Source organism: Callithrix jacchus, chromosome 1 (assembly GCF_049354715.1).
Source record: "Callithrix jacchus isolate 240 chromosome 1, calJac240_pri, whole genome shotgun sequence".
Lineage (NCBI taxonomy): Eukaryota > Metazoa > Chordata > Mammalia > Primates > Cebidae > Callithrix > Callithrix jacchus.
Window position 1 is genome coordinate 140,967,405 of NC_133502.1, and position 12,020 is coordinate 140,979,424.

At 44.9% G+C, this 12,020-nt stretch overlaps 1 protein-coding gene across 5 annotated transcripts in view; it reads right to left on the reverse strand.

Moving 5' to 3' along the window:
- Nucleotides 1-1,933: 1,933 nt before the first annotated feature.
- DCAF12 (DDB1 and CUL4 associated factor 12) overlaps nucleotides 1,934-12,020 on the reverse strand; it is a 47,734-nt gene continuing 37,647 nt past the window's right edge. For 3 of the 5 annotated variants that reach the window (XM_078370810.1, XM_054257149.2, XM_078370806.1), the window contains 4 exons: nucleotides 9,870-10,032; nucleotides 8,726-8,881; nucleotides 5,090-5,268; nucleotides 1,934-4,057 (listed from right to left, as the gene is read on the reverse strand). In XM_078370810.1, the coding sequence (XP_078226936.1) occupies nucleotides 3,899-4,057; nucleotides 5,090-5,268; nucleotides 8,726-8,881; nucleotides 9,870-10,032 (657 nt within the window). In that variant the 3' untranslated portion in view covers nucleotides 1,934-3,898. The remainder of the gene's footprint in view (nucleotides 4,058-5,089; nucleotides 5,269-8,725; nucleotides 8,882-9,869; nucleotides 10,033-12,020) is intronic. The other 2 variants (XM_035308176.3, XM_078370811.1) reach the window with 1 other exon arrangement.

Below are 12,020 nucleotides of genomic sequence, written 5' to 3' on the forward strand. Positions count from 1 at the left end.
TTCATCACTGGTTCCAGAATTAGCAGCCTATGTTTCTATCCTCTCAAACCTTTCCGTTATCTCAGCACACTAGCATGAAGAAAGATGTGAATGAACTAGCATGAACCAAATAACATTGAATGATTCCTTCTCTACCACTCCCGCCCCTCATTGTTGTCTTCTAGACACCAGCCAACTGAAAAGCAGAATGAAATCACTTGGATCATAAGCTGACTCCTCCAAGATTGATCCCCTGGTGCCGACACAGGTATAGACACCCCAATTTGCTATTTCTGGGTACCTGCACTAGAATGGTCTGGGTGGCAGCTAGATCAGAGTGGCCTGGACTCGGGACAGTCTTTAGCTTTATTAGGAACACAGGGCCAGATCAATAATCAATTAGAGTTGGCAGGGGACCAGGGGCTTGCAGCATATACAAGTCAGGAAGGGCTAAGAATTCAGTTCAGTTCCAAAGCCTCTGTCAAACGACCCAAAGGATGAGGAGCAACCAGCAGACTATTTGGAATAGGGCATGTGGCATGTGGCCTGAGAGAGAACAAGTTCTCTCATAAAAGGGAGTAGTGACTGCTGGCAAAAAAGGAACCCCATAAAGTCCACAAAGCCCTTCTGTGATATACACTTTGCCGGAAAGTCTGGCTGGAAAATGGGAGCAGGGCAAAGATTCCAGGAGGCCAGAGGCCTAGGCCAAGTCAATCCCACATCCCCTAGGTCACCTTTCTTTGAGTATGTTCCATGGAACAAGTCCCATAGTAAAATATCAAAAACCTGAGAGTTCAGTTATACATGTGTACATTTCTTCTTTTGTAAATATTCAGCACTCCTAACTTATTAAATATGTATATTCAATCACTTTGTTCAGCATAAATTCCTGTGTTCTTTGCCCCTCCCTCAGAGTGTGTTTCTGGCTTCTGGCCAGAGGCTGTACTTCCCAGCCTGTCAGAATGGCCACGCTACAGAGTGCAACCCTTTGAGAAATAAAAGCTCTCCTTTCCAAATTTTAGACATTAAAAAAAACCTTAAAGGAATGAAGTTGCCTTTGTTCTAATCTGCATTTCCCCAAAATGATTTGATAATAGAGATTTTTTTTTTTTTTTAACATTGAATCTCATTCTGGCCCAACCTTGGTGGGTTTACCAGAGATGACTGTGTGAGGAAGGGTGGTATGATTTAGCAGTTTCTCTCAGCTATAGCTCCAAATAGGCTCTAGGAAGAGCATCACTCACTGTGGTCACTGTGTCTTCTTACAAAGGGCAGTGAAGGTCTATGGTTCCAACTACAAAAAAAACAAATAAATAAATAACATCCTACTCCCAGAATACTATGCAGCCACTTTCACAGTCATTCTCAGGGCACCATCCAAGCAGACAAGGCCTATTACCAACCCTTACTTTTTTTTGAGTCTTACTCTGTCACCCAGGCTGGAGTGCAGTGGCACGATCTCAGCTCACTGCAACTTCCACCTCCCAGGTTCAAGCAATACTCCTGCCTCAGCCTCCAGAGTAGCTGCAATCACAGGCACCCACTGCCACACATGGCTAATTTTAATAGAGATGGGGTTTCACCATGTTGGCCAGGATGGTCTCAATCTCTTGACCTCATGATCTGTCCGCCTTGGCCTCCCAAAGTGCTAGGATTGCAGGCCTGAGCCACTGTACCTGGCTTACCAACCCTTACTTATGAAAGAAGTAAGGTCACACTACTTCCCCTGGGGATATCCAACCTCAGCTGGACCTCAGGGCAACTCTTAGGTTAGAGCTGGGGACCGGGAGCAAGCAGGTCTTAGTATCTGTGTCTGTACTTGACCTGCCTGTAACCTGGAGGCAACACTTGTGTTCCCCTACTGCCACAAGCAATCCCAACAACTCAAGCCAACCATCCAACCAGTCATGTGGAGCCTTTTTCGAAGGCTCTTGGCTATACAATACTCACAACATTTTGCAGTGGAATAATTTTTATTTTTTTTCTTGGCAAAAAGTCAAGTCCTACATTTTTAAAAACAGAAAATCTCAAACGATCAAACGCATTGCCCATCACAATAAAGGGTCTGGCAATAGTACAAAACATCCTACTTAAGATTTGTTTTTTTTTTAAATATACAAGTCAGTTTAAAATGATAGAAGTTCTGTGAGAACTAAGAAATCTACAGCCTGTAGTTTAATAATAGAAAAAAAATTAAGACAATTAAAAGATCTATAGTATCCAGCATTTTGTTTAATTCCATTTATAGCACCTATTTCTCTAGGTTCAAAGATGAGAATTCCAGAACCTGTGGTATGTGCTGTGTAACAAGTGAGGGTGGACTTGCTGTCTCCCTCTCTAGCAGCCCCTCACCATTAAGAGGAAGATACTCTTTTTATTCCCCAATTTCCCTATTTACATCCAGAGAAGAGGGGGACAACTGGGAGAGCAAGTTAAAAAACTGGGGTGTAGGAATAAATATGACTTTTCCTTTCCCCACAATGGGATGTTAACAGAAAAGCAGAATATGTGCTTAGAGGAATTCGTGGGTGGGAACAGCTGTTATCTTCGACATGATGCATAAAAAGCAGGGAACAAGTGGACAGCATGGTCAGTTGCCTGCAAGTTTAAAAACCTCAGACTAAACAGACAGTTCAAGGGAGGAATAGACAAATTACTAACCACATGGATGCTGTTACATGCACGATGATGCTGACTGCAGACCAGCCTGTCACCATTTCAGGGCTGTGCCAACTGAGTAGGAGGGGTGGCTTCAACCCCAAGTCCCGCTGCAGTAAGAAAATGAATATTCCACACAAGAAGCACTCACTACACACGGATAAAACCCCTGCTCACCCCCCACCCTCTTAGACTTAACCCAATTTAGAAAATAAGTGAAAACCCATTGGGGAGACTGGAAGAATGACAGAGAGGGTTCTCTTCAAAGCCAAGGGGACTATGGATGTGAATCTTAGCAGACTTGAGACTCCCAGCTCCAGGCCCCTAAAACACCAGATCAGGTCTTAAGGGGAAGGAGAGGAAAGCAAGGATTGGGATCCTCTCTACCAAGTCCCATGAAACCTTTTGCAGCCTCTAGAGCTGCATCTGGATGGTGAGTTTGATGTTTTAGGAGACTGGCTACTGGCTAGGCAGATGGGAGGGTGGGTAGTGGAAGTGACCCAAACTTCCCACACGGGGAACACACAGGTGGGAAGACAGGTAGGGCTGGATCACTTTGCAGTTCTGGCATGGGAGGCCCCAGGAAGCCTGCAATCTAACTCAAAAGGTTTGCCCAGTGGTAATTTCTTTTCCTTTCCATTTTTACTTCCTATTATCAGTGTTGTTAAACTTTAAAAAACAAGATACAGACTAGTCCCAAAGCTGGACTCTGTGAATAAAGTTTGTTTCTTTTATAAATATTTTAATTACAAGTAATCCTCACTCCAGGTAATTTCAGTGACACACAGTACCTACAGGCACGTAAGATCACACACACACACACACACACACACACACACACAGCTCCCAAACTTTCACAGAAAGTCTGACAGCAACCATATAATTATAAAGGAGCCCTACCTCTCAAGAGTGAAGTAAGGGTGAGAATGACTATGTCATTTCAGCCTAAAGAAGCCAGAGAAGGGAGAATATGTGTCACTTAAAGAAAAATAAGGATTAGCAACAATGTTTGGTTGAAAAGAGAGAAAGCATAAAAGATAATAAAATTTTGATTACCAAAAGGGAAAACAAAAAACAAAACAACCTTCAGATTTCTGTACAGAGCTTCTTCCTATTAAGTGCCTAAACCATAGGCAAACTTTGGTGTTCCCAACTAAAACACGAGAGCCTCACACAATTAGGGAAAAAATTTTCAAAAGAAACAAGGAAACTGAGGATGGAAGTTAGTATAAATCTCTACATTTGGGGAGTTAAGTTGTCATTAACTCCAGAGCCCAGCATAGTTTCCATGGAGCCCTGAAGGGAGGGGACCTCCTGCCACAAAGAGTTTCGTTCCAGACGAGTCATAGCAGTGGGTGTAAACAGCATTGGGGAAGAAATCAATGTCTGAAAAGTAATTCCTCCAGGTTTCATCATGATTCTATGGGAAGAGAAAGAGACTACATTAGCACCTCTAGCCATGGGGCAGGAAAAGAGGGAGGAAGGGACTGGAATGCTTTCGGGTCTCCTTAAGGAAACAGGGTTCATAGGTACAGCCTCATGTCAGGAGATTGGCTGTTGGTTTTCATGGGAATTGGGGCCTCATTTTTCCAACTAAACATTAGAGAAGAACAGAGCAGCTGAAGAATTGCTAGACAAGGCTCAGGTCTTCTCAGGAGAGCTGGAACCAAACTTCTGTTTTCCCTCCACTCACTAGTCACAGGAAGAAGAACCAAACACTTAAATAATTCACTGGAGGTGGGGTGCAGTGGTTCATGGCTGTAACCCCAGAAGTTTAGGAGGCCAAAGTGAGAGAATCAGTTGAGCCCAGGAGTTTGAGACCAGCCTGGGCAACATGTCGAGCCCCCATCTCTACTAAAAAAATAAATTAGCTGGGTATAGTGCACATGCCTGTGGTACCAGCTACTTGGGAGGCTGATGCAAAAGAACTGCTTGAGCCCAGGAGTTCAAGACTACATACAGTAAGCTATGATCACACCACTGCACTCCAGCCTGGGCAACAAAGTGACCCTATCTCAAAAAAAAAAAAAAAAAAAAAAGGCCAGGCGTGGTGGTTCACGCCTGTAATCCTAGTACTTTGGGAGGCCAAGGTGGGTGGATCACCTGAGGTCAGGAGTTCAAGACCAGCCTGGCCATCATGGTGAAACCCCATCTTAAAAAAAAAAAAAAAATCACTGGCAGCTCTGGTGGGAAGTTCCTTATCCTTCTTCCTCTATTATGCCTTAGGGAGAGAATCCTAGGTCAATCAGTGTGTTTTACTGGGCCCCAGTTTTTCCATTGGCAATGTGCACACACAAAAGCAAAATCAGGGGGAATACTTTTCCTGTTCCAAGAAGTGCCTCTTACTAGTGAAAAAGTATAAGTAGATGGTATGTCAGTGGGGGTTGAGGAGTAGAGGAAGATAATTTTTCTGTTACTGTGTAGCAGTCATCTCAGGCAGGGGCCTACTCACCAGCCAGCCTTTGCCAGTGGTTAGTTTCAGATTCTCCCCTGCTAGTTTGGGCTTGGACCCATAACAAGCTGAGAGCCTCTCTTCCAGAAATCTCTGAGCTCGGATGTCATAGAACAGCAGGGAGCCCTGCCCTGTTCCCACAGTGATGATGTGCTCATAGAAACTCACTGACCGGATCCCTAAAAGAGAGAAAAGTAAAAGGGAGTGAGGCGGGAGAGAATATGTGCTTGACTGGCTGCTAGCCTGAATTTTTCCAACACTGAGTTCCCACTGCCGATCCCCCACAACCAAGTATCAGACAGTGCTTTTCCAATGGCAACTAAGCTCATGGAAAAGCAAAGAGAATCCTGATGCCATCCTACCTATCCACACACTAACAGAAACCACCTAAAAAGCCTTGGAAAAGTGTCAGATTCCTGATGATGCTCAAGATGCTTTTGGCTGAAGACCGTTAAGTGCTCAGAACTTCCTTGCTTCCTCTCAACTCACTCTGGAGTCATCTTCTAACTCTAAGCTCTTCTCCATATCATATATTTCCAATCTACACAGCAACTCAGGGTAATCTGCATATTTATACATCATTATGTCAGTAAGGATTCCTTGTATTTGACCTAAAACCGCTACTGTGACAATACAAGAAGTCTTTTATTTTTTGTTATGGAGTCACTCTGTTGTCCAGGCTAGAGTGCAATGGCATGACCTTGGCTCACTGCAACCTCTGCCTTCTGGGTTGAAGCAGTTCTCCTGGCTCAGCCTCCCAAGTAGCTGGGACTATAGGCACTGCCACCAGACCCAGCTAATTCTTGCATTTTCTTTTCTTTTCTTTTTTTTTTGAGACAGAGTTTCCCTCTTGACCACTAGAATGCAGTGGCATGGTCTCGGCTAACCACAACCTCCGCCTCCCAGGTTGAAGCAATTCTCCTGCCTCAGCCTCCCAAGTAGCTGGGATTACAGGCATGAACCACCACGCCCTGCTAATTTTTGTATTTTTAGTAGAGATGGGATTTCTCCATGTTGGTCAGGCTGGTCTCAAACTCCCTACCTCAGGTGATCCGCCCTCCTCAGCCTCCAAAAGTGCTGGGATTACAGGCGTGAGCGACGGCGCCTGGCTAATTCTTGCATTTTCTTTTCTTTTTTTTTTTTTTTTGAGACAGACTTTTGCTCTTGTTACCCAGGCTGGAGTGCAATGGAGCGATCTCGGCTCACCTCAACCTCCTCCTGAGTTCAGGCAATTCTCCTGCCTCAGCCTCCTGAGTAGCTGGGATTACAGGCACGTGCCACCATGCCCAGCTAATTTTTTGTATTTTTAGTAGAGATGGGGTTTCACCATATTGACCAGGATGGTCTCGATCTCTTGACCTTGTGATCCACCTGCCTCGGCCTCCCGAAGTGCTGGGATTACAGGCTTGAGCCACTGGACCCGGCCAATTCTTGCATTTTCAAATAGAGACAGGGTTTCACTATGTTGGTCACACTGGTCTTGAACTCCTGGATCTCAAGTGATCCAGCAACTTCGGCCTCCCAAAGTGCTGGAATTACAGGCATGAGCTACCACGCCCAGCCACAATGCAAGAAGTCTTAATCTGGTATTAGGTGTTCTGAGAGTGGCAAAAAGCCCAGAACTTAATACCCAAAGAAGTTTAAGACAAGTCATGTAATTACTTTAGGTCACAAGGAAAACGTATCTGCTGTACTTGGGGATCAAATAAGTGCTTGGGATATGAAGATGTCTCTTGGCACATAAGAACTGGATATTTGTGGAGCCAGTATTTCCTTATTAGGTATGAAAGTTACTGCCATTAAACAGTATCCAAAATCTCTTAAAACTTTTCAATGCTCACATTTTTCCAGCTAAATCTACTTACTCCTTTTTTTTTTTTCCTTTTTTTGAGATAGTCTCCCTCTATTGCCCAAGCTGGAGTGAAATGGCACAATCTCGGTCACTGCAACCTCCACCTCCCGGATTCAAGTGATTCTCCCGCCTCAGCCTCCTGAGTATCTGGGACTACAGGCACCAGCTACCACCCCCAGCTAATTTTTTTTTAAATTTCTAGTAGAGAGAGGGTTTTACCATGTTGATCATGCTGGTCTCAAACTCCTGACCTCAGGTGATCTGTCTGCCTTGGCCTCCCAAAGTGCTGGGATTATGGGCCGTCAGCCGCTACGCCCGGCCCTATTTATTCCTTTCTCTAGTACTCTCATTTTTTTAAAATTTAATTTAATTTTATTTTTTTGAGATGGAGTCTGGCTCTGTCGCCAGGATGGAATGTAGTGGCGTGATCATGGCTCACTGCAAACTCTGCCTCCCGGGTTCAATCAATTCTCCTGCCTCAGCCACCTAAGCAGCTGGGACTACAGGCGTGTGCCACCACACCCAGCTAATTTTTATATTTTTAGTAGAGATGGGAGTTTCAACATGTTGGCCATGATGGTCTCAATTTCCTGATTTTGTGATCCACCTGCCTTGGCCTCCCAAAGTGCTGGGATTACAGGCATGACCCACCGTGCCCAGTCTCTCTACTACTCTCATTATACATTATTCTTTGTTCCAAAATAATAAGCATTTTAACTATAATTAAGAAGAAACATGCTGGGTGTGGAGGTTCACACCTGTAATCCCAGCACTTTGGGAGGCCAAGGTGAGTGGATCACTTGAGGTCAGGAGTTCAAGACCACCCTACCCAACAGGGTGAAACTCCATCTCTACCAAAAACACAAAAATTAGCCGGGCGTGGTGGCACACACCTGTAGTCCCAGCTACTTGGGAGGCTAAGGCAGGAGAATCATTTGAACCCAGGAGGCAGAGGTTGCAGTGAGCTGAGATCATGACATTCCACTCCAGCTTAGGTGACAGAGCAAGACTCATTTCAAAAAAAAAAAAAGCAAGCAAGAAAGAAATAGCTGAGAAATAGCTGAGCACAGTAGTTCACGACTGTAATCCCAGCACACTTTGAGAGGCTTAGGTGGGTGGCCTAGGAGGTTGAGACCAGTGTGGGCAACATGACAAGAACCTGTCTCTACAAAAATACAAAAATTAGCTGAGCAAGGTGGCACACACTATAGTCCCAGCCACTTGGGAGGCTGAGGTGGGGGGTACTGCTTTAGCCTGGCAGGTGGAAGCTGCAGTGAGCTGAGACTGTGTCACTGTCCTCCAGCCTGGGTAATAGAGTGAGGACCCTGTCTCCAAAAAATAATAATAAAAAAAGAAACCCAAAACAAAAGCTGCTTTGCAGTATCTGCACAGAAATAAACACTATTTGAAAAAGAGGGTGAACTGTAATCCATACTGTGCCTTTAAAGTCATATTTTTGCATGAGGAACAGGATATACTGAGATAAAGAAAATATAATTTGTTAAGTTGGATGATCTGGATTCTGGTCCCTAGCTGTTCCCCCATCAAGCTATGTGATGCTGGGCAAATTATTTAGCTGTTCCAGGTCTTTTTTTTTTTTTTAGATGGAATGTCGCTCTGTTGCCCAGGCAACAGAGTGCAGTGGCATGATCTCAGCTTCCTGCAACCTCTGCCTCCCAGATTCAAGTGATTTTCCTGCGTTAGCCTCCCAAGAAGCTAGGACTACAGCTGCCCACCACTACATCCAGCTAATTTTTGTATTTTTAGTAGAGATGGGGTTTTACCATATTGGCCAGGCTTGTCTCCAACTCCTGACCTTGTGATCCATCCATCTCGGCCTCCCAAAATGCTGGGATTACAGGCATGATCCACTGCACCCAGCCAGCTGCTCCAGGTCTTACGTGTAAAACTATCTTTTCTTATCTGCTTCCCACAGGGTTCTTGGTATGATGAAATGGGATGTCAGAAAAAAGTATTTTGAAACCTTCAAAGTACACTATATTAAGTGTTTTTTCTCCCCTCCAATAAATAATGAGGGTGCTCTTACAAATAACGTGCTATAAAAGATTTGAGGTGGAAGCCTAATTAACCCAGAGGTCAGAACTAAACTCAGTATTTTCTTCGGCCTTATTGAGGTTTGTCATACAAACCTATACAACCTTATTGTATACTGCACATAAAGTACACAGTTTGAGGTTTTGACATATGTATATATCCATAACATCATCACCACAATCTACATAGTGAGCATATTCATCACCCTAAAGTTTTCTCATGCCCTTTTGTAAATTCCTCCTTATCCCACCATGTCACACCTTAGCATAAATGGAATTTTAGTTTAGGCAGGGCCACAGCAAAAAATTACCACAGGATAGAAAGTAGGACTCTCTAAATGAACATGGAAACCACTAACTAATATCCCGAATGGTAGCTTCCAACAAAGGCTTCTGTGGCCACACATTTGTCTGTGGTGTTTGAAACTCTAGTGCCTTTTGTGTCACCACCTCCCCCTTTTTTTTGAGTCAGAGTCTTGCACTGTCGCCCAGGCTGGAATGCAATGGCATGATCTTGGCTTACTGCAACCTCCGCCTCCCAGGTTCAAGTGATTCTCCTGCCTCAGCCTCCTGAGTAGCTGGGATTACAGGTACCACGCCCAGCTAATTTTTTGTGTTTTTAGTAGAGGCAGGGTTTCACCACGTTGGCCAGGCTGGTCTTAAACTCCTGACCTCATGATCCACCCTCCTCCCAAAGTGTTGGGATTACAGGCGTGAGCCACTCCACCTGGCCTGTGTCACTCCCCTTTTTGAATACATTTCCATGTGTTCCATATAAAGCACTACACCTGTTTGGAAACCAACAAAGAAACTGAAAGTAAAAACCCATATGCAATTGCAGCTGTAGGCCTGAGGTGCACACAGGGACTCTTACCACTGCCTCGCTCCCTGGAGCAGACAGACTTGACGTTGTATAATGGCTGCCGTGGATCCAAGAAGGAGACATGAGCTTGGGAGCCCACTGCATACACTGACCATTCACTACCATAGGCCAGACACACATTCTCACGGCAGTATGGCAGTTTGGTGGAGAGGAGCTGAAAATAGAGGAGAGATGTATGTACCCATGGCATCATCAGAGAGTGTAAGGCAAGGACTTAGGACTCCCACCTCAGTGGGCTTCCCTCATATATAAGCCACATAAAGTCAAGCCTTGATTATGGAAATAACACTCTGTTCCACCCCTAGGTATACAGGAGAAAGAGGAGGTGACTGTAGTAAACAAGACCTAGATACTGAAGGAGACAGGCTGGGGAAAAGGCAAATCTGTAATAAATAATCAGAAGTAGCTGGAAAGGCCAAGGCCTTTCTTGGTAGGCTGTTTCAACAATTCAGGTTGTTTCTGGGAATTGTTAAAGGGCACTAAAGCCATGGTCCCACTTTGTTGTGTCTGCCACCACTTTCCTCATTGCTTTTCATATAAAGAGGCTGATCTCTGGCTACCCACAGCCCACCCTCCCACCTGATTGGGAATTGTACACTACAGAAAGCACACTCATGGACTAGCTTAATTCCAGATAACCCACATCAGCTTAACCCTGGGTCTTTGTCAGTCAGCAAATCTTCAGTGGGTGCATACTACTCATAAGACACCACCCAGGGTCAGTGGAGCTCAAAGGCTACTGTGATATGAAGGAATCACTAATTCCTGGAACCCTGCTTCCTCTTGCAAAGGCCTCTAGGATAAGAAGATGACAAAAAGCTGGACTCAGTGGCTCATGCCTGTAATCCCACCACTTTGGGAGGCCAAGGCGGGTGGATCACCTGAGGTCAGGAGCTCAAGATCATCCTGGCCAACATGGTGAGACCCCATCTCTACTAAAAATACAAAAAATTAGCCTGATGTGGTGGTGCACACCTGTAATCCCAGCTACTCAGGAGACTGAGGCAGGAGAATCGCTTAAACCTGGGAGGTGGAGGTTGCAGAGAGCCAAGATTGTGCCGCTGCACTCTAGCCTAGGCGACGGAGTGAGACTCTGCCTCAAAAAAAAGATAAATGATTCACATGTAGGTTTAACTCTATGTAAAAGCTGCTTGTTGAGTTTCCCTTATAAATGCTTGTAACTACAGATGTTTTCAATTTCGGATTTCTCCAGATTTTAAATATCTGCATATACGTATTAAGCTATCTTGGGGATGGCACCCAAGTCTAACCACAAAATTCATTTGTTTCATATACATCTTTTTTTTTTAAAGACAGGGTCTTACTCTGCTGCCCAGGCTGGAGTGCAGTGGCATGATCTCAGTTGACTACAACCTCCGTCTCCCAGGTTCAAGAGATTCTCCTGTCTCAGCCTCCCCAGTAGCTGGGATTATAGGCATGCACCTCCCCGCCGAGGTAATTTTTGTTTTGTTGTTTTGTTTTGTTTTTTTGAGATGGAGTCTTGCTCTGTAGCCCAGGCTGGAGTACAGTGGCCTGATCTCAGCTCACTGCAACCTCTGCCTCTCGGGTCCCAGTTCAAGCAATTCTCCTACCTCAGCCTCCCAAGTAACTGGGATTATAGGCACGAGCCACCATGCCCAGCTAATTTTTGTAATTTTTAGTAGAGACAGGGTTTTACCATGTTGGTCAGTCTAGTCTTGAATTCCTGACTTTGTGATCCGCCCACCTCGGCCTCCCAAAGTGCTGGGATTACAGGTGTGAGCCATTGCGCCTGGCCTAATTTTTGTATTTTTAGTAGAGACGCAGATTCACCATGTTGGCCAGGCTGGTCTTGAACTCCTGATCTCAGCTGATCTGACCGCCTCAGCCTCCCAAAGTGCTGGGATTACAGGCGTGAGCCACCCTGCACAGCCAAGAACTGGTCTTTAAACAATAATTGAGACCAGGTTCAATGGCTCACGCTTTAACTCCCAACACTTTGTGAGACCAAGGTGGGAGGATCACTTGAGGTCAGGAGTTCAAAATCAACCTGGGCAACATAACAGACTCTGTCTCTACAAAATTAAACAAAACAAAACAAAAATGCCCAGATGGGTGTGGTGACACATGCCTATAGTCTCAGCTACTTGGGAGGCTAAGGCA